The sequence below is a fragment of the Dendropsophus ebraccatus genome, chromosome 6 (assembly GCF_027789765.1).
Source record: "Dendropsophus ebraccatus isolate aDenEbr1 chromosome 6, aDenEbr1.pat, whole genome shotgun sequence".
Lineage (NCBI taxonomy): Eukaryota > Metazoa > Chordata > Amphibia > Anura > Hylidae > Dendropsophus > Dendropsophus ebraccatus.
The window spans coordinates 127,647,833-127,674,614 of record NC_091459.1 but is presented as its reverse complement, the minus strand read 5'-3'; the positions used below and the strand labels follow the sequence as shown (position 1 = coordinate 127,674,614).

The 26,782-nt window shown below is 44.2% G+C and overlaps 1 protein-coding gene across 1 annotated transcript; it reads left to right on the top strand.

Moving 5' to 3' along the window:
* Positions 1-1,176: 1,176 nt before the first annotated feature.
* LOC138796041 (cytochrome P450 2C14-like) lies at positions 1,177-22,339 on the top strand. The gene is made up of 10 exons (XM_069975924.1): positions 1,177-1,270; positions 8,393-8,568; positions 8,853-9,015; positions 11,386-11,535; positions 13,999-14,159; positions 14,723-14,899; positions 15,208-15,349; positions 16,237-16,421; positions 19,697-19,838; positions 21,553-22,339. The coding sequence occupies exons 2-10, from the start codon at positions 8,401-8,403 to the stop codon at positions 21,729-21,731; spliced, it is 1,467 nt and encodes a 488-aa protein (XP_069832025.1). The 5' UTR covers positions 1,177-1,270; positions 8,393-8,400; the 3' UTR covers positions 21,732-22,339.
* The last annotated feature ends 4,443 nt before the right edge of the window (positions 22,340-26,782 follow it).

Genomic DNA, 26,782 nt, shown 5'->3' with positions numbered 1-26,782 from the left:
TGATCCCTTTTTGTGCTATTACACGTACGGACAGCAAGTGGGAGTAGCGTATGGCCTATTTATGTCAGCGGTGGTGTGTTGCTGCCGCTAATAGCAGACTGAGCGGCTCACCACTGATGCTATGGTCATTTTCAACCTGTTGAAAGGCAACTATCTGCGGACATCGTCAGTATCCTAGATAACAGGCTGTCAACAATGGGAGGCAAAGAGCAGCATATAGGGAGAAGAGACGAGTTTGTTATATAAATGTACCTGCAAAGTCCTGCAAGTATAACTATGTTAGTTGAGATGAGAGTATTCCTTTCAACAAATAAGCAAACATAGAAATACACATATTTACCATGTTTAAGCTTTTCTTATTTTAAATTTTATTACATGAAAAACTCAGAATTACATATTGTTACCCCGCTTAGAACGAAACCATCAAATAATTGAGTAAAGTGGACCGGACCCCCCCCCATGCAATATATATATTTTTTTTTAAGTTTATCATTGACGAGTACAAAAAATACAACTTAAAGGGAATCTGTCACTAGCTTTATTCCACCATAAATGAGGGCAACATAAACTAGTGACAAAAAACAGATCGGAGTATTAATTACATCATTCTGTTCAGCAGTTCTCCTAATATGCAGGAGAATAGGATTCTTGCCAAATCTCTCCCTCCGCCTTCCAGCTGCTGATTGACAGGTGACTGCCTATACACAGCATGGATAGATAACTGCCAATCAGCAGCTGGTGGGCGGAGTTTTCTGCTTCTCATGAATATCCAGAACTACTGGGCTCATGCACATAATTGAGAGGACTACTTATGGTCCATGTTATTCAGAAGAATATCTCCAAATACTCTGCACAGAACAATGTAAATGATATATCATTCTGTTCAGCTTCTTTGTCACTAGTTTATGCTACCCTGATATAGGACACCATAAACCTACTGACAGAGTCTCCTTAAGCATACAAATCATGTCCTCCTTTATCTACGTCTACTTAAAAAAAAAAAAAAAAAGCTGTCGCTGCTGGAATGTGGTACAAAGCGAGTACAACACACTGTGCTGAGGCCATAGAGGGTTAATCTACATAATAGAAGGCCGGGATTGTATGCTTCCCCTTCCTAGAGGCCATATAGAGGGGAGGAGCAGGTTATATAGTAACTTAGGTCGCACTCATCTGATTTATTGTGTCTCTAAGAGTTTGAAAGCAGCAGATTCACAGAGAGAGGAAGGAAGATCAGAGGACGGTGTCTGCTGGACTCTCCCCACGGCAAAAAGTGAGCTACAACTCTCTGGTATACATGTATCTGCACAGGGGCCACTAGCTCCATGTATGCAGTTACATGCTTCACACTGCCTATTAGACTGTAGGAAAGGAACTGAGCCTTGCTTTGCTGTGTGTGAGGAGGTTCTGCAGCAGCTGAGGTGTATTATGATTAGAGGTGAGCGAACCGAGTTCGGGTTCAAGTCCATCCGAACCCGAACGTTTGGCATTTGATTAGCTGGGGCTGCTGAACTTGGATAAAGCTCTAAGGTTGTCTGAAAAACATGGATACAGCCAATGACTACCCACCGCTAATCAAATGGTGAAAGTTCGGGTTTGAATTGACTCGAGCATGCTCCAGGTTCGCTCATCTCTAATTATGATGTTCTGCAGCAGCTGAGGTGTATTATGAGATTCTGCAGCAGCTGAGGTGTATGATGAGGTTCTGCAGCAGCTGAGGTGTATTATGATGTTCTGCTGCAGCTGTGGTGTATTATGATGTTCTGCAGCAGCTGAGGTGTAGGATGAGGTTCTGCTGCAGCTGGGTGTGTATTATGAGGTTTCGCAGCAGCTGAGGTGTATTATGAGGTTTCGCAGCAGCTGAGGTGTATTATGAGGTTCTGCAGCAGCTGAGGTGTATTATGATTTTCTGCAGCAGCTGAGGTGTTGTATGAGGTTCTGCAGCAGCTGAGGTGTGTTATGAGGTTCTGCAGCAGCTGTGTATTATGAAATTCTGCAGCAGCTGAGGTGTATTATGATGTTTTGCAGCAGCTGAGGTGTATTATGAGGTTCTGCAGCAGCTGAGGTGTATTATGAGGTTCTGCAGCAGCTGTGTATTATGAAATTCTGCAGCAGCTGAGGTGTATTATGAGGTTCTGCAGCAGCTGAGGTGTATTATGAGGTTCTGCAGTAGCTGAGGTGTATGATGAGGTTCTGCAGCAGCTGAGGTGTATTATGATGTTTTGCAGCAGCTAAGGTGTATTATGAGGTTCTGCTGCAGCTGAGGTGTGTTATGAGGTTCTGCAGCAGCTGAGGTGTATTATGATGTTCTGCAGCAGCTGAGGTATGTTATGAGGTTCTGCAGCAGCTGAGGTGTGTTATGATGTTCTGCAGCAGCTGAGGTGTATTATGAGGTTCTGCAGCAGCTGAGGTGTGTTATGATGTTCTGCAGCAGCTGAGGTGTATTATGAGGTTCTGCAGCAGCTGAGGTGTTTTATGAGGTTCTGCAGCAGCTGAGGTGTATTATGATGTTCTGCAGCAGCTGAGGTGTGTTATGAGGTTCTGCAGCAGCTGAGGTGTGTTATGAGGTTCTGCAGCAGCTGAGGTGTGTTATGATGTTCTGCAGCAGCTGAGGTGTATTATGAGGTTCTGCAGCAGCTGAGGTGTGTTATGATGTTCTGCAGCAGCTGAGGTGTATTATGAGGTTCTGCAGCAGCTGGGGTGTATTATGAGGTTCTGCAGCAGCTGGGGTGTATTATGAGGTTCTGCAGCAGCTGTGTATTATGAAATTCTGCAGCAGCTGAGGTGTGTTATGATGTTCTGCAGCAGCTGAGGTGTATTATGAGGTTCTGCAGCAGCTGTGTATTATGAAATTCTGCAGCAGCTGAGGTGTATTATGAGGTTCTGCAGCAGCTGAGGTGTATTATGAGGTTCTGCTTCAGCTGAGGTGTATTATGATGTTCCGCAGCAGCTGAGGTGTATTATGAGGTTCTGCAGCAGCTGAGGTGTATTATGAGGTTCTGCAGCAGCTGAGGTGTATTATGAAATTCTGCAGCAGCTGAGGTGTATTATGATGTTCTGCAGCAGCTGAGGTGTATTATGAGGTTCTGCTTCAGCTGAGGTGTATTATGAAGTTCCGCAGCAGCTGAGGTGTATTATGAGGTTCTGCAGCAGCTGAGGTGTATTATGAGGTTCTGCAGCAGCTGAGGTGTATTATGAGGTTCTGCAGCAGCTGATGTGTATTATGATGTTCTGCAGCAGCTGAGGTGTATTATGAGATGTACCACACTTGAACACTATAGGGGAGATTTATCAAAGGGTGCAAAGCAACCAATTACAGCTAAGCTTTAAAGAGTCACTGTCGTATTTTTTTTTTTGCAGAAATCAATAGTCCAGGCGATTTTAAGAAACTTTGTAATTGGGTTTATTAGCCAAATCTGCCATTATCTGCATGTAAAAAGCCTTTTCCCAGGTCCCCCCCTCCTTCCTCTTTTTCATCCACTCTGAAAAATCTGAAAATTGTGACTTGTTGCAGGAGACGTACCCTGTCTGCTCTAGGGAGAGGGGAGGGGGGAGGAGGAAGGAGGGAGTTAGCCGGCAGCAGAAAGCAGATAACAGAGGATTACAGGCACGGAGCTGGGTGACAGCTGTAATCCGAGCTCAGACAGGTCACTGGTGATGGTCAGAAGAGATAACGGGTGAGGTGTTTGTAGATTAACTCTTTGTTGTCCTGTTTTGGTATTTTCTTTAGCTCTCTCCATAGGAGAACAATGAAGACAGGGGGGAGAGCTTCAAACTGCTTTTTCATGATAAAAATGCATTTTTCGGATAATAAACCCAATTACAAAGTTTCTTAAAATCGCATGGACTATTGATTTCTGCAAAAAAAAATTTCACGACAGTGACACTTTAAGCTCTGGTAACATGAAAGCTGAGCTGTGATTGGTTGCTGTGGGCAGTTTACACCAGTGTCTATTTTACACCCTTTGATAAATCTGTGCCTATATGTCAGTCATTACGAGCTAGCACAGGAAACAGAGCTTCCTTTAGAAGTGATAGGCTGCGTGTAATGTAGGAGATAAGCTGTGTATGTGGAGCACCGCGAATCCCTGTAGAATCATTCTACTTCATTACATGTTAGGGCAAAGTTTACATTGGCGTCTATAATTCAAGAAGTTGCAAAATACAGGACTATAGAATGACTACGGTAGGCTTTGATGTTGGAATCACATACAGCACTTCTTCTTTTTTTTAAACTGAGAGTTTTTAAGCCAAAGCCAGAAGTGGGTTGAATAGAATGGGAGGACTTGTATTTCCAATCAAGGGCCCCTCTAGCATGTGTTTATAATACTGTCACCATCAGGGGCGTAACTAGAAATGGCTGGGCCCCATAGCAAACTTTTGATTGGGGCCCCCCTCCTCTGACCGACCACTATGCCATCAACACACTCAGCTCTACACAGGTTCTGTACACCATAAAAATTACAGTGCAGTTACATCAGGTGACTTACAGGAGACGTCTTCTCTGATCGGAGTTCTTCCCTTTTCATTTTCTTTTCCATCCGTCCTGGGCCGTTATGAGAACCTTTCCGGGCCACGAATCCACAGAATCTGCCAGACAGACATATTAGGCTCCACACTCACCATCACCATCTCTACCAACTGCACATCTGTATTGGCCCCTTTACACCCACATTTAGTGGGCAGGCTGACTCTATGTGATCCCATTTTAGTATATGGCCCTCCTCTCTGTCGCCCCTCCTTATAGATAGCTTCCTTATGTTGCCCCCCCCCCCGCTGTCCCCCTTATAGATGCCCCCCATGTTGTCCCCTTATAGATGGTCCCCTATGTTGCCCCCCCTATAGATGGCCCCCTCTTCCCCTATATTGTCCCTTATAGATGGCCCCCTTTCCCCCTTTATTGTCCCCTTATAGATGTTCCCCTCTCCCCCAATGTTGTACGTTTATATCCCCCTCTCCCCCTATGTTGTCCCCCTCTCCCCCTATGTTCTCCCCTTATAGATGGCCTGCTCTCCCCCTATGGTGTCCCCCCCTTATAGATGGCCCTCTCTCCCCCCCCTTATAGATGTCCCCCTCCCCCCCTTCCTTATAGACGGTCCCCCTCTCCCCCCTCCCTTATAGATGCCCCCCTCTCCCCCCTTCCTTATAGATGTCCCCCTCCCCCCCTTCCTTATAGACGCCCCCTTCTCTTCTCCCCCCATTCCTTATAGATGCCCCCTTCTCTTCTCCCCCCCCTTCCTTATAGATGCCCCCTTCTCTTCCCCCCCTTCCTTATAGATGCCCCCTTCTCTTCTCCCCCCCTTCCTTATAGATGCCCCCTTCTCTTCCCCCCCTTCCTTATAGATGCCCCCTTCTCTCCTCCCCCCCCTTCCTTATAGATGCCCCCTTCTCTTGCCCCCCCTTCCTTATAGATGCCCCCTTCTCTCCCCCCGTTTCCTTATAGATGCCCCCTTCTCTTCTCCCCCCCTTCCTTATAGATGCCCCCTTCTCTCCCCCCCCCTTCTATATAGATGCCCCCTCTCTTCCCCCCCTTCCTTATAGATGCCCCCTTCTCTTCTCCCCCCTTCCTTATAGATGCCCCCTCCTCTCCCCCCCCCCTTCCTTATAGATGCCCCCTTCTCTTCTCCCCCCCTTCCTTATAGATGCCCCCTTCTCTCCCCCCCCCCCCCTTCTTTATAGATGCCCCCTCCTCTTCTCCCCCCTTCCTTATAGATGCCCCCTTCCTTATAGATGCCCCCTTCTCTCCCCCCCTTCCTTATAGATGCCCCCTTCTCCCCCCCCCTTCCTTATAGATGCCCCCTCCTCTTCTCCCCCCCTTCCTTATAGATGCCCCCTTCCTTATAGATGCCCCCTTCCCTTCTCCCCCCTTCCTTATAGATGCCCCCTCCTCTTCTCCCCCCCTTCCTTATAGATGCCCCCTTCCTTATAGATGCCCCCTTCTCTCCCCCCCCCTTCCTTATAGATGCCCCCTTCTCTCCCCCCCCCTTCCTTATAGATGCCCCCTCCTCTTCCCCCCCCTTCCTTATAGATGCCCCCTCCTCTTCCCCCCCATTCCTTATAGATGCCCCCTCCTCTTCCCCCCCCTTCCTTATAGATGCCCCCTCTTCTTCCCCCCCCTTCCTTATAGATGCCCCCTTCTTTCCTCCCTCCCCTTCCTTATATATGCCGCCCCCCCCCCCCCGTCCCCCCCGTCCGAGGAAAGCAAGTTTAAAAAAAAAGAAAAAAACTCACCTAACAACACGCTCCCCCGTCGAGCCTTTTTCCTGTCACCCCGTCTGATGCGCGGCTGCCGTCTGATGCCGCGTCCTAGCCCCGGCAGCGCGCGTATCATAGAGTTCTGTGTGGGCCTGTGGCCGCGACTTCCGGCACACGTCTCTGTGCCGGAAGTCGAACCGCAGCACAAGCCCACACAGAACTCTATGATACGCGCGCTGCCGGGGCTAGGACGCGGCATCAGACGGCAGCCGCGCATCAGACAGGGGGTGACAGGAGCGCTGTGCACCGGTCCCGTGCTCCTCCTGGCCCAGTGACTCCTTTTCCCTATGGTTGGGGAAAGGAGTCTCTGGGTCGGGAGGAGCACGGGACCGGCCCCCGGCTACAGCACCCGGGTGGCATGCTCAGCCGCCGGGTGCTGCAGGATATGTATGCTCCAGGGGCCCGCGTCACGGGCCCCTGATGCGGCGGGGCCCTGTAGCAGCCGCTACGGCTGCTACGGCGGTAGTTCCGCCAGTGGTCACCATATAATGTTGCAGTGGGACTTGTGTCCCTTCAATTCCATTTATGACTGCAGCCTCTTCATCCTCTATAGCCAGGATGGGGAACGGTCGGCCCTCCGGATATTGCAAAAAATACAATTCCCATCATGCCTTGACTTCGGCTGGAGCTGGAGGGCAGAACAATCGGCGATGCCCTGGCCCCTGGGGGCCACTTCCGCAGTGCTGGTGTTATGAGCGGGCAATAACAGGGGCAGCTGCAGGGTATTAGATTATCACGGTATAGGCCTGAGGGCGGCACAGCTGTAGGGCCGGTCTGTGGAATCTGCGGGTGATGATGGGCATGCGACTCTTCGCTGCACCTAGTCGGGGCACCAGCTAGTAGACACCAATGCCAGGGTTCAGTAACAGCGGTTTTATTGTAGATGAGGTAACTTGTGGTAACAGTTTCATCCGGATGCAACCGGGTATATTGCAGACTTTAACATGTAAAGCAAGAGTGATGCTGCATAGGCTGTGAGAATACGTGCCGGATGATGGGAGTAGGAGTATGAGAGAGATAGCGTTGCTGGGTAGTTTAACTTGAGAAGAATACTTGCTGTGAATACTTGTAGCGATGATGAGAGACAACGGAATGACACCCAGATGAGAGAGAAGACTCCGGACACTTGAGCAGGCAGATACAGCCGATAACTGGAATACAGCAGAGCACTTGACCCACACTTCTAATGGTGTAGTGGGATCTGCGACACGTCCAGCTCCTCTGAGGCAGGAGAAGGAACACACACCACCTCCTTGCTCGGAAGCAGGGGCTGCACTCAGCAGCAACGCGAAGTCTAACTTGTTATGAGGAAGTCGGAGGTCACATGGTTGCTCCTGACCAGAGCTAGTCGGCCATTGGAGGAACCATGGTTACAGAGCACTGGCACGGTCACGTGATCAACAGCCTTGCATACCACCGAACAATGTAATAGTACACAGGAATATATAAGAATATGCATAAGAATAGACATAGCCTGAGAATACCAGGGAAAAACCAGCAGCAGTTGCAGTGCAAACAATTACCAGAACAGGCATTGACATAGCAGTAGAAATGGGCATAATAGGAGTAGTAGTCTGCATGTTCTGGGACACTGCAAATCCCCATCCAGGCGTAACAGGTCAGAGTATACCCCCAGTCCAGACTATACCTGGGGTTAAAGTCCAGGCATACTCTGGTCTAGGCCAAAATGTACCTGGCTATAATCTGGGTGAGGGTTAATTTGGCCTGCTACTAGAGATGATCAAACAGCGCTAATGTTTAGGTTCGTAGGAACTCGAACCATCGGTATTTGACTCCCGCAGTTTTCCCGTTCTGTGGGGAAGGTGGAGCGGCCCAAGGAATACAGCCTGGGCCAGGCGGGAATCGGGCTGTCTCCACCTTCCCCACGGAACGGGAAGACTGAGGGAGTCAAATACCCATGGTTCGAGTTCCTACGAACCTGAACATTAGCGCTGTTCGATCATCTCTACCTGCTACACCAGCTCTATAGCTAGGCCTCTGCTTGTAGTCTCACCCTTAACAACTTTTGCTCCAGGCTTGGTTCCTTGCAGGTATGACTGAGACAAATATATGGGTTTTTGATGTTTTTCATTATATGTTTATACACAAGAATCACTCTTGTCTCGTTTTCCTATTCTAGAATTCACCATGGACCTGGTCACAGTTCTCTTGTCCATCGTCGTCATCTTGTTTTTGGCAAAGACTTTGATGCAAAATGGAAATCCCAAAAATTTCCCACCGGGACCAACACCTTTACCGATCATTGGAAATGCTCTTACCATCGACATGTCAAAACCTCATAAAACCTTCATGGAGGTAGGACACCAATTTTGTGATAGTATCAAGTATGGGTACAAGGGTTAATTTGTCATATTGTATAATTCCTAGAATGTCCTGAGACATTCATGGTGTATTGAGTGTATAGGCCATCTATTGGAGATCACCTTCTCTCTTGTTTGGTGCCCTATAGATATGCCCCTTCAAAGATATTATGATCCACAGGGGTAAGGTGCTGTTTCTGATGAAAAAAAAAAAAACACATGCTTTGTGAATCCACACCTAGATAGCTCCTTTAACCATGACATGTCTTGTGTTCACAGCTTGCTAAGACGTACGGTCCAGTCTTCAGTGTCCAGATAGGTATGACTAAAGCAGTTGTCCTAAGCGGTTATGAAGTGGTTAAGGACGCGCTCATCAACCACGCCGATGTCTTCTCTAACAGACCCCATGCACCTGTGACTGCAAAATTCTCAAAGAACAATGGTAACCAATTCTTTAATAGAATATATAATAAAATATATTATGTACATTCTATTATACTTATTTGGTAACAGGGCGAAGATATATAACATAACCGGCCTTCTTTCTGACAAACAGAGCTCCATACACAATCCATATATATATACAGAAATTGTACAAGACTACATTAGGGGTAAAACATCCCAGTTTATATGGAGTCCTTCCAAAGAAAGTCAGTAGCGGCACTCACCCATAGGTTCAAGACGCTTTATTTCGAAGGCAGGTAACAGTCAAACAATAATGCAATCTGCAGGAAGAGCTACAAATCTTTTCATGCTACACGCGCATCAAGGGGCTCATACTCCCTTACGTCACAGGTGCAGCTTAAATACGTCAGCATGCACTGATAATATACACTATAACAACTGCTAATGTGCACAAAACAAAACACATATAAACATATCGAAGTTATAATTGTTAAAATCAAAGAAACAAGAGGAATCTACAAAAAGGCAGACATTTAGTTTCTATCATTTAGTCCCAGTGTGCCCATCGCTCCCGTCCGGATGATCCATGACGCCTCTTCTTTTGCTAGGTTTTTTTTGACGGTCCCCTCCATTTGGATTGTTACGGATCAGTTCTAGACCTAAGAATTTAAGCACAGTAGGGTCACTATCATGTTTTTCCCTAACATGTGCAATCAGTCTAGCTGCTCCTACTCCAGTAGTCACTCATATTATATGTTCTCTAAAACAAACTTGCAAACTGCGGATTGTTTTCCCTATGTAAAACATATTACAGGGACATACTATTGCATATACAAAGTAACCTCACCGACAGGTAATGAACTGCCTCACTTCCCAACTCACTCCACATAAACAGATGAACTTAGATTCCGCATTAAACTTACAATGGGGACAATGACCACACTTAAATTTACCCAAGGGTAAGTCTCTCTCTCTAGCCATGTGCGTTTTTTATTTTCTTCTGTGTGTATGGGTCTAGATAGCCGATCCCCTATTGTGCGTGTTTTCCTATAGACAAAACGTATGTCTGTGTGCCACTTCATGTAGCACACTGTCATGTTCGAGCCAGTTCATGCGTGTGTAGCGTGAAACGATTCGTAGCTCTTCCTGTGGATCGTTTGTTTGTTACCTGCCTTCGAAATAAAGCGTCTTGAACCTATGGGTGAGTGCCGCTACTGACTTTCTTTGGAAGGACTTTATGAACGGTGTCTACAAGCAGAGCACCCCCAATGATATGACGGATTGCAGGTCCTGTATGCTTAGCCCGTGCCTGCAGATTCAGTGACCGGAGTGCGCGCATACATATTAGCGCTTCTGTGATTACCCAGTTTATATGGAGTTTGTTTTATTTTGCTACTTTAAAGTGTCTTAAAAAAAGAAATACTGACCTATTGATGCCAGAAGATACATCTATGCAGTTAAGGGTTCATCTCTTTTGCCATGATATAAAGTTTTTATCAGTTCAATTGTACATGCACATTTTTTCATTTTTACTTTTATTTATATTTTTGAACTTTTATTAAGGAATGCTTTTTATTTTAATCCTTAAAAACATTTTTAAATTTTTCTTTTACCATTTTTATCGCCCCTAGGGAACATCCATAAGTACTCAATTGCTTTTCTAACTCAAAGGATTGCTTTCCTGCAAGTGCCGCTCCTGGACCCGGGCGCTGGACAGACATATAAGCACCGGAAGGTGAGCGCGCGCTGTATGCTAATTAACAGCGATGAGTCCGATGCCAATAGGGAATGACTGGAGCCGTCATTCTCTATGGGCCTCGGACTCATCTCTGCAGAGCGCGCGCACGGCTTCCGAAGGCGAGATCTCCGTCCAGGGGCCCAGGGCCATGAGAGGGATTTGCAGGAAAGAGTAAGTATCTGGGACTCCACCGGGGGGGTCGGGCGGGCTCTGCGCGTAATGCCAGGTGACATGTTCCCTTTAAATGACGTACATGGCTCATCATAGCCAAGCCCTTTACTGAAATACCATGTCTGTGCCATGGATACCAGTAGCAGTGTAGAATTTCACATTTAGTCCTGTATGTCATTTAAGAAGGAGCAGGGAGGAGAAACAAGGAGGCATGTCAAGCTACTGCCCTTTACCAGCTTGGCAATGTGGCAGTGCAAAAAGTTGATATTATACATTTTAGCATATGCCATGAGCTCTATTAAAGATGTAATACTGTTTCTGAATGTAATGTAGGTGTAAGGGACCCTTCTCTACTAGTAAGAGTAGTTTATAGACAACCCATTTACAGCCCATTGAGCACTCACTAGTATTTTCCCCCTAGAATCCATATTGATCACCAGTATGGAGGCTCCTTGTTCCTTATGTTATGAATGGTCTAATGTATGCATTTTTATTCAGGTGTTATCTTTTCCAATGGAGAGAACTGGAAAGTGATGAGAAGATTTACCCTCTCTACATTACGGGACTACGGGATGGGGAAGAGAACCATAGAAGAGAAGATCACCGAGGAGGCCCAGTGTTTGGTGCAGAAGTTCAGATCCTATGAAGGTGAGATGTCGATTCTTTATTCACTTTAGTTTTCTTTATTTTTTTTAATACAGATTTTGGCAATTCTCTAAACTTAAATAAGGTGTCTGCATTGTTGTATTAGGCATATGTAGGCTTTTATATGGAATATCATGTAGACTTTTGTATATCCGTAGTGGAAAGCCATTAACTTGTCTACTTCTGCACCAACAATTCTAAGTGGACGTATTGGTTGCTGCTTTCTTTGTGGTCACTGGATCATCGGCTATAAACAGTAAGGTCAATAGAAAAGAAAGATCCCCAAAATTGCAAGACTGTTTTTCGAGTGGCCTAGATTGTGTATGCATTAGGCTGGCATAACTTCTCTGCCCCTCCTCCCCACCCTCCTCATCATTAGGAATGCTCCAAGCAGATTACCTACTATTCGTCAGCAGTGTCAGCACGGCGCAAGGGCTGGATCGTTAAGACACCTGTGCAAATTTTCAGCATGGAGAAAATGTTCCAGTTGCATTCCTAAAGATGAACAGGGTAGGAGGAGGGACGGAGGGGTGGTGCAAAGTTAGGGCACAGATATTCAAAGCCACGTCCGTAGGGCACGGGGCTATAAGTTTAAAAGTTATTTTTTTAGGACATTAACTGCATCACGTGCCGAACGGACCCCAGGACAGATCTTGGATTAAAATCAGCTATCCGAAGGCACAAGTGGTTTTGGGGGGGGGGGGGGGGGGTCAGATTGTGGTTACAGAGTCGCTTTAAGAGGATGTGATGAGAATGAAAAAGTATTAAAGCATTATAGTAAAAATGCATAAATTCATGTAAGCTTTGTCCTGGTAGTAATCCTGGTAATACAATAATATGGAGGAAAATAAAATCTGAACCTAAAACACTGTATTGTTACAGGGTACTGTACCCACCAAAAAGAAAGGAAAGGTCCGTCATATATACCCACTGGCACACCGAACAAATAAAGAAGAATCAAAGTAACAAACATCACACTGGGACATAAACAGTTAAAAACATCTAAAAAAAAAACACACAAAAAATCAGGGGGGCCCCAATACATGTAGGGAAAAGCCCCCAGGACACTCCGACAAGCAAAAATTACAAGTATCATATCTAACCAATAAATCTGAAGTGATGACTATGCCACACTACTGTAAACAATGATGATGTGCAAAACAACCAAATAATCAGAAGGTCCATGTTGGGGTCCACTGCTTCCCACACGTTCTGTTCCTTACTGGGAACTTCAACAGGGGTTAATGGCCGCAGTGTGGAAACCAGATTTTTTTTTTACCATTTTTGTTTATCGGAGTGTCCTGGGGGCTTTTCCCTATATGTAGTGGGGCACTCTTGATCTATTTTCTGTGTTTTTAGATGTCTTTAACTGTTTACATTACTGTGATTCATGTGAAATAAACATACATATTTTCTTGTTTATTTGTTTATTGTGCCAATGAGTATATATGACAGGCCTTTCCTTTCTTTTTGGTTGGTACTATTCATTTTCCTGTCATTTACTGAGCCCCCTGTAATATTGGCGGTGCATAGTCCACATATTTCTGTCATAGGGTACTGTACCCATCAGCCCTGCAAAGATTTCAAAAAAGAGAATGGTATTGACCCTTGAGGGAATAAAGTGATGAAAAAGTCAAAAAGTTGCTCAACATTTTTTTACACCAGAATGCTGGAGTACATAGTTTTCTAGTTTCTATCATAGTCTTTGTTAACTGCAGGGGTAAAAACAGGGCTGGCTCCAGGATTTAGCAAGCCCTTGGAAGACAGAACCTAAGAGGCCCATTTTAAGGGCAACTCACACAGAGGCAGTCAAAGTGCAGAAACTACAGACACCAAATGTAATTGCTGGGCATCGGCTGTAAACATAGCAGTTTTATGCAGTTTTTCACCTTTGTATTACGTTTCTTTTTCAGTCCCTCTGTGCCTCCATATAGTAGTTAGGTCCTTCTTAGCCCTTCTATAGTAGTTAGGTCCCTCTTAACACTCCTATAATAGTTAGGTCCCTCTTAGCCCTCTTATAGTGGTTAGGTCCCTCTTAGCCTTCCTATAGTAGTTAGGTCCTTCTGTGCCACCATATAGTAGTTAGGTTCGTCTTAGCCCTCGTATAGTAGTAAGGTCCCTCTGCCCCCCACCTCCATATTTTATAGTTAGGTCCTTTTGCCCCCATATAGTAGTTAGGTCCCATCTTTGCATTTGGGCCGCCAGTAGGTAGTAACCCCCATTTACAGTAACACAGCATTACATATACAGCTTAATGCCATATAGACATGGACGGGGAGGGGTAAGTGATAAGTCAATATTGAGGAGAAAAACATCCATCATTTGGACAGGTGTTCTGCTCCTCCACATTAAGCAGATATCTGTATGCAACAGATCATGTACTTGTGAATGTACCCTAAGAACGTTTTATTGTTTTTGGTAAATATATAAATGTATAAATGCTGTATAAATATTTTTTTCTTTTAGGAAAGCCCTTTGATAATTTAACAAGTATTAATGCAGCTGTAGCCAATATCATCGTGGCCATACTGCTCAGTCATAGATATGACTATGAGGACCCGACCATACAGAGGCTTATGAGTTTAATCAATGAAAATATACGACTCTTTGGGAGCCCATGGGTCAGGGTAAGTTAGAAATGGGATTATATAGATTTAGTAATTTATGTGCCTTATGGTGTGTTTACACGGAAATTTATATGACAGATCTTTGAATCCAAAGCCAGAAACAGACTTTAAACAGAGAACAGGTCATAAAGGAAAGACTGAGATTTCTGTGCTGTTCCCTGCTGCTTCAGTCTGCCAAACTATACCAGTCACTGCAGTTCTTAAGGTTGGCATCAATGCCAATTGGGCCACCGGATTACCAGTGATGCATGTGAAAAGTCGTAGTGCTTTGTAATATTTCCAATAAATACAGGGGGAAGCTGGCTGTCAGTGTCACTGTGTATGGTGGCTTTGCTCAGCTCAGCTCTAGCAGAACTGCTGCACACACAACTATACTGACAGCCAGCTTTTTCCTGTACTTATTGGAAACTAATATTCTGAAAATTTAAATTTGGAAAATTCTTTAAAAGAAAAATGCAGGACTGATTTTTTTTTTTTTTGTTAGATGTAAGACACTGTTGTTAATATCACTGTGACTATTATACTTGCCGTATCATTGAAGATTTTTGTATTTCTGTTTGTAGATGTATAATAGTTTTCCGACATTGATGGACTGGCTGCCCGGACCCCACAGAACAATTTTTGAGAACATCAGAGAGTTTCAGGCATTTATAAGAGCGACATTTACAAAGCAGAAGAAAGAACTGGATGTCAATGACCAGAGGAACCTGGTTGACGCCTTCCTGGCCAAGCAACAAGAGGTGGGATCAAGAATAGAAAATCGAATAATCTGGCACTTGTGTGTCTGTGACATACATAAAATAGAGGGGACCACTAGCAAGGACCCCCTATTATAGGGCCAGCTTTTGCCATCCTTCACAGAAAGGCTTAATATAAGTGCCATCCTCACAAAAACATCATAAAAACATACCGTAAATAATTTATTGGGGAGTTTACTGCATGGTATAGATTGGTAGTAAATACGGTACCATAGTACCGTAGTAAATACGGTAAGGGCTTACTCTCATCAAACAGATGGTTCTAGCTATTTGGCTCTTGTACTTTGTAGGGAAAACAAGAATCTACTGAATTTTACCACAATGACAACCTGACTGTACTGGTAGGAAACCTGTTTGCTGCTGGGATGGAGACCACATCAACCACATTGAGATGGGGTCTACTGCTCATGATGAAATATCCAGAGATCCAACGTAAGACTTACACTTATACAATATCTATGAATTTAAGGGATACTATGGATCAAAAATGTGAGTGTTTCTAGTTCATGTATTTTTTTTTATCTTCATTTTAGTGAATCTACTATATATTAATTTGGTACAAGACATCGGTCAGACATAACTGACAGTGCAGACAATGTAGACAATTAAGTAGATACCACCAGAAGGTAGTTACCTACCTCACAGTTCAGTTAATGCCCCCAGCAGGTAGTTGAGCCCACCCAAAAGCTTTAGCGGTGTGGCAGGGCCAACTTCTCCCGCCTCAGAAATTTGTGCAGGGTAGGGGAGTCAATGTAAAGGCCCCTTCCATCTGCTAAAGTGATGTGTGATGCTCCAGGCCGGCACTGTTTGTTATTTTTATTTAGTAGTTTTACAACTAGAATTTTTGCGCTTGTTTGGCCTGATATTTCGTGCGTTTTTTTATGATGATTGCAGTTTTTTTTTTTTTTTAATCTTATTCTACATTTACTATGAAACTGTAGCTTAAAATAGTGTATGTGTATTTTTACATACAGTGTTGCCCTAAAATAAATTCAGATTAAAGAGGTATTTCCACCTAAGCTTGTTATCTCTTACCCATAGCATAGGGGACACAGGGCTGATAGTTGACCACAAGGACCCCCACCAATCCCGAGAATGAGGACACAATCACCCCACAATAAATGAAGCCTTCAGCTCTCCTACGGGGCCACCAAGTTCACCACTGGGAAGAGTTAGTAGCCCCATAGAGAATGAATAAAGCACCAACTGGGGTGTCTAGACTGAGCGGTCCATTCATTGTGGTGGATTTATATCCATGTTCTCAGGATCGGTGGGCGACAGACCTGAATAATAAGTGACATATTATTTCTTCTTGGCAGAAAAAGTACATGATGAAATTGACAAAGTGATTGGATCGGCCCAACCTCAAATGGAGCACAGGAAACAGATGCCGTATACAGATGCTGTCGTACATGAAATTCAACGGTTTGGGGATATTGCACCAACTAGTGTTCCACATGCAACGTCTGAAGATGTCACATTCCGAGGGTTTTTTATTCCAAAGGTAATAAAATATATACTGGATATATTCAAGCAGAGGTGTGACTAAAGCAAAGGGCTAGTGGGCCATGTATTCTGGCTGCTGAGTGCCAGTAGAGGCATTGATTCCTTTTGCTTGGGTAGGGCATCTAAATGAAGAGCTACGAGATAAAGGACCTCCAAGAAAGCCTATAGAACTTTTTTGGGGGAAATTTTATTGAAAATTGCTTTTTCCTGAAGAATTAAAAAAAATTAAACTAAGACCAGAGGGACTTAGGAAAACAGGTAAAACCCACCGCTTATCCTTAGCAGTAAACATGGCATAAACATACTAAGGGTGAGCGCTGGATTGTACCACTTGTTTTCTCTGTAATCTACCCTACTGAATTCCATTTGAAATTGTCAACTGGTACCTTGTTGCCGCGGAAAATTAAACTAAAGATTTGTCAGGAGAGCCAAAAGATTCTCTATATAACACCACACAGGAGATCTGACACATCCTCTATACTACACCACACAGGACACATCCTCTATACTACACCACACAGGACACATCCTCTATACTACACCACACAGGACACATCCTCTATACTACACCACACAGGACACATCCTCTATACTACACCACACAGGACACATCCTCTATACTACACCGCACAGGACACATCTTCTATACTACACCACACAGGACACATCCTCTATACTACACCACACAGGACACATCCTCTATACTACACCACACAGGACACATCCTCTATACTACACCGCACAGGACACATCTTCTATACTACACCACACAGGACACATCCTCTATACTACACCACACAGGACACATCTTCTATACTACACCACACAGGACACATCCTCTATACTACACCACACAGGACACATCCTCTATAATACACCACACAGGAGATCTGACACATCCTCTATACTACACCACACAGGACACATCATCCTCTATACTACACCACACAGGACACATCCTCTACACTACACCACACAGGACACATCCTCTGTACTACACCACACAGGACACATCCTCTACACTACACCACACAGGACACATCCTCTATAATACACAACACAGGACACATCCTCTATACTACAACTTACAGGACACATCCTCTGTACTACACCACACAGGACACATCCTCTATACTACACCACACAGGACACATCCTCTATATACTACACCACACAGGACACCTCCTCTATATTACACCACACAGGCCACATCCTCTATACTACACCACACAGGACACATCCTCTATACTACACCACACAGGACACCTCGTCTATACTACACCACACAGGACACCTCCTCTATACTAAACCACACAGGACACATCATCCTCTATACTACACCACACAGAACACATCCTCTATACTACACCACACAGGACACATCCTCTATACTAAACCACACAGGACACATCCTCTATACTACACCACACAGGACACATCCTCTATATACTACACCACACAAAACAGATCCTCTATACTACACCACACAGGACACATCCTCTATAATACACCACACAGGAGATCTGACACATCCTCTATACTACACCACACAGGACACATCATCCTCTATACTACACCACACAGGACACATCCTCTATACTACACCACACAGGACACATCCTCTATACTACACCACACCACACAGGACACATCCTCTATAATACACCACACAGGACACCTCCTCTATACTAAACCACACAGGACACATCATCCTCTATACTACACCACACAGAACACATGATCCTCTATACTACACCACACAGGACACATCCTCTATACTACACCACACAGGGCACATCCTCTATACTACACCACACAGGACACATCCTCTATACTACACCACACAAAACAGATCCTCTATACTACACCACACAGGACACATCCTCTATATACTACACCACACAGGACACATCCTCTATACTACAACAAACAGGACACATCCTTTATACTACACTGCACAAGACACATCTTCTTTACTAAACCACTCAGGGGGACACATCCTCTATACTACACCACACAGAACAGATCTTCTATTCTACACCACACAGGACACATCCTCTATACTACACCACACAGGACACCTCCTCTATATACTACACCACACAGGACACATCCTCTATACTACACCACACAGGACACATCCTCTATACTACACCACACAGAACAGATCTTCTATTCTACACCACACAGGATACCTCCTCTATACTACACCACACAGGACACATCCTCTATACTACACCACACAGGACACATCCTCTATACTACACCACACAGGACACCTCCTCTATACTACACACACAGGACACCTCCTCTATACTACACCACACAGGACACATCATCCTCTATACTACACCACACAGGACACCTCCTCTATACTACACCACACAGGACACATCCTCTATACTACACCACACAGGACACCTCCTCTATACTACACCACACAGGATACATCATCCTCTATACTACACCACAAAGGACACATCCTCTATACTACATCACACAGGACACATCCTCTATATACTACACCACACAGGACACATCCTCTATACTACACCACACAGGACACATCCTCTATATACTACACCACACAGGATACATCCTCTATACTACACCACACAGGACACCTCATCTATATTACACCACACAGGACACATTCTCTATACTACACCACACAGGACACCTCTTCTATACTACACCACACAGGACACATCCTCTATATACTACACCACACAGGACACATTCTCTATACTACACCACACAGGACACATCCTCTATATACTACACCACACAGGACACATTCTCTATACTACACCACACATCCTCTATACTACACCACACAGGACACCTCCTCTATACTACACCACACAGGACACCTCCTCTATATTACACCGCACAGGACACATCTTCTATACTACACCACACAGGACACATCCTCTATACTACACCGCACAGGACACATCTTCTATACTACACCACACAGGACACATCCTCTATACTACACCACACAGGACACATCCTCTATACTACACCACACAGGACACATCCTCTATACTACACCACACAGGACACCTCCTCTATACTACACCACACAGGACACCTCCTCTATACTACACCACACAGGACCGATTCAAACATCTCAACTGTAAAAAAAATATTTTAGTTTAGCTTAATAGAACAACTTGGGTCCTGGTGTTTCACCTCCTAGAGTTTTATACAATATCATTTTGTTGTCAATCGTAATTATTGTAATCTCTTTTTTTTTTTTTTCTCTAGGGCACTATTATTTTCCCATCCCTGCACTCCACACTTAGAGAGAAAACTTACTTTGCGAAGCCGGATGAGTTTTATCCAGAACATTTTCTTGACCCTAAAGGAAATTTCAAAAAGAATGAGGCCTTCATACCATTCTCCATAGGTAAGATTTCTAATAAATTACTTCTTCGTAAGAGTGGTCACATCCAGTTTACAGGCACCCGGGGTGGAATGGCATGGAGCGGCAAGGAGATCAAAGGAAGCCGGCATATAAGCAGACTGCCGAGCAAACAAAGAGATGTGCTTAGTTTGTAATGTAAATCCGCTCATCTCTAGTCGTGACGCTTCCTTGATCTTGCACAGAGCAGAACTCGCCGAATGCTAGAGGTGGAAGTTCCCAAACCCCAGCGCAAAATCTATAACTGGACCTTCCAATTTCCATATACTGTTATCCTTGCATCTGGACCTCTGCAAAACATATAGCAATAACCCTGCTGCACCTACAGATATAATACTTCGTTTTTTTAGTACATGTTATTAGGTGAGTAATGGCAGCCATTGCTCCAATTGCCACCTGCTATAAGATGACTTCAGTAGAATGCTCCCTGCAATTCTGGGCAAACATTGGGATCATTATTTTAATCTCACACAGCAAAGGCACTAACAATTAAAGATGGCAAATCTTCAGACATTTGTCTTGGGAAGATTCTTATTGGATTTTACTGTCAATTCGTATTTATACAGGGAACAGCAAGGCATGCACTATATGCGTCACTTCTCAGTTATAGGGGGTTTTCCCATGGATGAAAAAACAAAAAATGCCTTCCTGGCTGTTACTAGCCTGCTTGCAGCCGCCCAAGATGATTGGGAAGCTGAAAACAGCCAGGTCAGCCATCTTATGTAATTTTTGTACCTCCTATTAAGTTGTTAAGAGGTGTTATCTTAAAAGCTTCGCTCCTGGAATAACTTAACACTCTAGCTCCCAGTGCCGCACCATTTGTGCACCTTTCATTTTGACTGCATAACCATCTTCAGCAACAAAGCTTCATATGGCTCATATAGGTTGAGATGTGAAGACACAGGAGTGTAGTGCCGATCACTTTTCACCGATAGAGATGGCACTCACTAGATCCTCTTGTTTAGATGCATGTACAGTATGTGAGCTGGAAGAAGCAATGTGACTTAAAAAAAGGACCGCCACTTGCTGATTGTAAGCTTGATTTTAGCCCTGCTAGTTTTGTCTTAAAGGGGTATTGCAGGAAAAAATAACTTTTCCCCTATCCGCAGGATAGAGGAAAAGTAGCAGATCGCCAAGGGTTCAACCCCCGAACCCCCCGGAAATATCCATATCGGACCCCGCCGACTCTGTTATGTGTATAGTCCCGGGTTGACACGCGACCCGGGCTCTATTCATTCCGACGGAAAAAACCTAGTACAGAGCTCTTCCGGCAAACTCGGCTCATTCTATCCCCCATAGGAATGAATAGAGCCGACGGGGTCCAATACGGAGATTTCCAGGGGGTTCAGGGGTCGGACCCCGTGATCTCTTTCTTTTCTCCTATCCACAGGATAGGGAAAAGTAAATTTTTCCCGGAATACCCCATCAGTAAAGCATTTGGTGAGTGCCGTCACTGTGTCTCTATTGGTGATTATTACATTTACCCTTGTATGAACTGATCACCGCTTACTGTTACGTGGAACCTAACTGGACAGATGCGATAATATATTGCTATACCCTATGTGGACGATGGTGCCGTCTCTTTCCTTTTATTGTGGAGTGCCGATCACTTTGCCTTATTAATAGACTTCTTCCCATTGAGTTGTAATCTCAGATGATCAGTCATCTTTCACTAATGTTTTCTGTTTTTTTCATGTAGGTAAAAGAAGCTGTGCTGGGGAAACCTTGGCTAAAATGGAGCTCTTCCTGTTCTTTACAACACTATTACAGAACTTCACTTTCAAGCCTGTACCTGGAGCCAAACTCGACCTCTCCCCTGCCCTGGGGTCTACAAACCCCCCCAAACCCTTTGAGATTCGTGCCATATCTCGCAGCTAAACTTTGCAATGAGACCTTTGTCATCATAATTGTTTCATACCTCAGCATCTTAACGTTCAGTGTATCTTACGCTCCATCTCCTCGCCTTCAATCCCTGTTGGAGTCCCCCATGATTCCGTCATGGGGCCCTTACTTGATCTATACTGGCCTAGGACTGCACCGAACATTCTATCAAGCTACCTCTCCGGTCAGGATGTCAATCTTCTGCCTTTTAGGATCCAGAATATATGTCAGCAGTATCTTCCTTTTTCTACAATTCAACATGAAATCCATTATCTGTCTATCATCTCATTCCAATGCCTCAGAGTAATCTTATTACTTACAGTCAATGGTTCTACTGCCTTGGAGTCACCTTTGATTCTGCTCTTGAACTCACTGCCCAACAAAAAGGACTTTTACCCACCATCTAGATCTTCAAATGTGACTTAAATCTCTTCAGAAAGACTGCCAACCTCCAATAACCCTGCTGCTAACATAATATTGTATGAACCACTTCTCACTCCCTGTCTAGTGACTCCACATCTTGTAGAATATACGCCTTTGTGGTTAGGGATCATCGAACAGCAGATGCCTTTAGGTTCTATCGAACTCGAATCTAGTCGAACCTTCCGCATTTGATTCCTGATGCCTTCCCGGTCCGTGGGGAAGGAGGAGACAGCCCGGGGACCACCTGGAATTCCAGGATTCTGCCTAGGTAATAAACTGTATTTCAGGTGGTCCCCGGGCTCTCTCCTCCTTCCCCACGGACCGGGAAGGCATCAGAAATCAAATGCTGAAGGTTCGGCTAGGTTCGAGTTTGACAAAACCTAGCATTTTCTGCTGTTCGACCATCTCTACTAATGGGTAAGGTCTCCTGTCCCTCTGTACCAGTCTGTCATTCATATTTGTTGTACTTGGTTCTGTCTTGCTGTATGTTATGTATTTTAAACCCTTATTATATAAGGAGTCTGATTATATGAAGATGATGATAATACTAAAGTTCACCACGGAATCCATGTTGCCTATATGTGCTAGGATTTTAACCACTTAAAGGGGTTATCCAGGGTTAGAAAAAATGCGTCCACTTTCTTCGAGAAAAAAAATTGTAATACCACACACAACCTAAGAACAGGGGTGGTGCTCTTTTTGCAAGAAAGTAGCTGTATTTTTTAAATCCTGGATAACCGTTTTAACACTCTGGGCCATATATGTACAGCAGATGTGCGGTCGAGCTGTATGAAGTTATTTTAAGAGCTGAGTTCACTTCATTGGCAACTGGCACTCACCGCTAACTACCGATATCAGCGATAGCACTGATGTCGGTCATTTAACTGCATAAATGTTCATCACCTTTACCAAGCGATTTCAGGGTGCCAATTGGTCACAATGGCAGCTGGAAGCATTTACTAGGCCCTTTGTGCCTTCCATATTGACTAAGCAGTCTGTCTCAGGCAGGGCAGAGCACCAATCTAAATGATCAATGCCTGTGGGAATTGAAAATATAACGACCCCTCTATTGTTGTTAATTCTCAAATGTGTAAAAAAAAATTGTAAATAAAAAAAGTTTAAAAATATGAAAACCCTTATTATTCAAATCCCTACTTTTCCAATTAAAAAAAAAATGTAAACAAAAATAAACATATTGTTATTTGTAATTGTTATATTACTAAAACATAATGCTAGTTCTGCTTCATGGTAAATGGCGTAAATGTAACACCAATATGGCTGATTTGTAGTAACTTCATATTTCAGGGAGGAAAAAATAATCAAAAAGTACCTGTTGGAATCAATAAAAACAACAGATAGGACACTTAGCTCTAGTATAACAATAAAGCTTTATTTGTATAGCACCAACTGGTTCCACAGAACTTTACACAGTATATAAATTTTTGTCCCTGTCCCCATTAGGGCTCACAATCTAGGTTGGCTTGACCTAACTGCATGTTTTAGGTATGGGAGGAAACCCAGGCAAACATACAGAGAGAGAACATTCAAACTCTTTGCAGATGTTGCCCTTCGTAAGATTTGAACCAAGGACCCCAGCACTGCAGTGCTAACCACTGAGCCACCGTATAAAGAAAAAAAAAATAATAATTTGTGCTTAAAGGAGAATTCCGGTGAAATTTTTTATTAAAGTATTGTATTGCCCCCCAAAAGGTATACAAATCACCAATATACACTTATTACGGGAAATGCTGATAAAGTGCTTTTTTTCCCTGCACTTATTATTGCATCAAGTCTTCACTTCCTGGATAACATGGTGATGTCACTTCCTGATAACATGGTGATGTCACTTCCTGGATAACATGGTGATGTAACTTCCTGATAACATGGTGATGTCACTTCCTGGATAACATGGTGATGTCACTTCCTGATAACATGGTGATGTCACTTAATGGATAACATGGTGATGTCACTTCTTGGATAACATGGTGATGTCACTTCCTGGATAACATGGTGGTGTGACTTCCTGGATAACATGGTGGTGTGACTTCCTGGATAACATGGTGATGTCGCTTCCTGGATAACATGGTGATGTCACTTCCTGGATAACATGGTGATGTCACTTCCTGGATAAAATGGGGATGTCACGACCCGACTCCCAGAGCTATGCGGGCTGTGGCTGCTGGAGAGGATGATGTCAAAGGGATGCTCAGTGTTCCTCCAGTGCCCTGTGTCTCTCAGTGTCCCTCTGCCATCATCCTCTCCAGCAGCCACAGCCCGCACAGCTCTGGGAGTCGGGTAGTGACATCACCATTTTATCCAGGAAGTGACATCACCATGTTATCCAGGAAATGACACCACCATGTTATCCAGGAAGTGAAGCCTTGATGCAGTAGTAAGTGCAAGGAAAAAAAGCACTTTATGTGCATCTCCCGTAATAACCGTATATTGGTGATTTGTATAACTTTTGGGGGGTAATACAGTACAATACTTTAATAAAAATTTTCACAGGACTTCTCCTTTAAAATTTGGAAAATTTAGACGGAAATGCTATGTTTGAACATAGCCTAAGGCTATGTTCACACTATGTACAAACAATGGTTGTTCCGCCCTGAACGCATGTTGTTTATGCTACCTACGGATGGAATTAATGATCGTTCGTAGGTAGCGTTAAACAACATTGTTTGTATAGCATGTGAACATAGCCTTAGGGTCCTATTAGATGAAGACATTTTTAACAATTAACGATAAACAATCTCAAATGAGATTGTTTATTGTAAACCTGAAACCACTCACCATATTACACAGAACGATAGTCATTAGTTACGATTGGTTCTACGATTGTTTACTCCATCTGATCCCAGCAAGTAAAAGAGCAATGTGGAATTACACTGATCGATTAGTGAATGAATGTGGAATTACAGTGAAAGATTAACAGTCAGTAGCAGATTATAATAGAGCCGTTTTGGGCGGTAGCCCGGTGGCCCTGAGCTCCTGGGGGGCCCATGGCCATCCTAAAAGACTTATACTTTCAGTGGTGTATTGTCTCCTGGCTACAGCTCTGCCATGAATTTTGCAAAAAAAAAAAAATGCTTTTTTACCACAATTTTGCACAACTCATCATGACATTATCTATCCTGTACTATGAACACCACACTAGTGCCGCCATAGTTACAGTGGGGTGGGGGGCCCAGGCTTGGTGAACAGCCTGGGGCCTATTGAAAAGTTAATCTGCCCCTGTTAACAGTGATTTTGTTGTCAGCACCAAACGATTGGAGAACGATCTCTCGTTGGTCATTTGATCGTTGTCTGCATTTACACAAAACGCTTATTGTTAAAATTTTAACAATTTAATGATAATTCGCACAATAACCGTCCCATGTAATAGGGCCCTTAGGCTATGTTCACACACTGCATGAACAATGGCCGTTGTTCGGCACTCAAAAACAACGACAATTGTTGCAGTGAAAATTGCATTGATTTCAATGCACAACGACAGGAAATAATTGACATGACATTTTTTTATGAGAAGAACAGCCGTTGTTTTAATGGCAAACAACGGCCGTTCTTGTCGTAAAAAATATGTTGTGTGAACATAGCTTAAATCTGCAGTAAATCAGGTTTTGATACATAAACCCTGAAAATTAATCTGCTGATGGAAAATGAGAAAGAAGAAGCCTATATTGGTTCCTTGCAGCGGTAGCCATCAGAAATTTAACATAAAATATGTGAACTGTGAAATCATGTCAAATATCTTCATCTTGTAATTTAAAAAATATATATTTTAGGTAATAAACCCTATAAATGACCAACCTGAGGCTGGTTTCACACACGGCAGCTTTTTGGAAAACTGCCACTGCCTTTTCTGTGCCAAAGCCAGGTGTGGAATAAAAAGGAGTGGGAAATATAAAGGAATGCTTCCATGGAGGCAGACCACGCAGCTGCTATGGGGCTCATGCGGGCTGGGCCCCCCTGGTATAACATGGCCTGCCTCCATGGTACTAGCTGCCTCCCAGCAGCATCTAAGAGCATCTTGGGACAACAATCACAGCGGCAGCAGCCCCTCCCCCCCCAACCCGTGGGATGATAGGGTGGGCTGGTGACAGTCCTTCCCAGACACTAAGATTCCTGGGGTCCCATGAATCCTAGTTGTGCCCCTGTGTTTAACCCTTTTGGAGCTCCAATCGGAATAAAAATCCTACAAACTAAAAATAAAGGAAAGAGGCTGGTGGTTGCATGTGATGCTTAATAGAGCTGTTTGAGCTCCCTCTTCTTTAATAACTACATGTTTTTGCCAACTCAAGGTAAGATACTATAGAGGTTTTTACAATGTGAGGGTATGTTTACTCTACGTAATCCACGCGGAGAAGTTCAGGCGGATACCGTTGCTTGTACCGTTCATGGTGGCGCGCCTCTCTGCCATCTCTGTCAATTCTTTCGGCGGATGGCGGAATCGGCCCGGCCATAAAATGGTGTCTATGCCACTGGCGGAGGTGCGCGCCGCCTGCACAGGGAGGAAGGCAGATGGGACAGGGATAGATGGTAAATAAAGAGTTCACCCGCTGCATGGGAGGGGGCTGGGGACAGAGATGATTGTACTACATATACTTCTGCCTAGACTTCTACTT

What these genes read in the sequence shown, in the direction of transcription:
- LOC138796041 (XM_069975924.1), top strand. Translation starts at nt 8,401, where the DNA reads ATGGACCTGGTCACAGTTCTCTTGTCCATCGTCGTCATCTTGTTTTTG. An exon ending in TTGGGAGCCCATGGGTCAGG is followed by an intron (nt 14,160 to 14,722) that starts GTAAGTTAGAAA and finishes TTCTGTTTGTAG; the next exon opens with ATGTATAATAGTTTTCCGAC. An exon ending in GAAATATCCAGAGATCCAAC is followed by an intron (nt 15,350 to 16,236) that starts GTAAGACTTACA and finishes TCTTCTTGGCAG; the next exon opens with AAAAAGTACATGATGAAATT.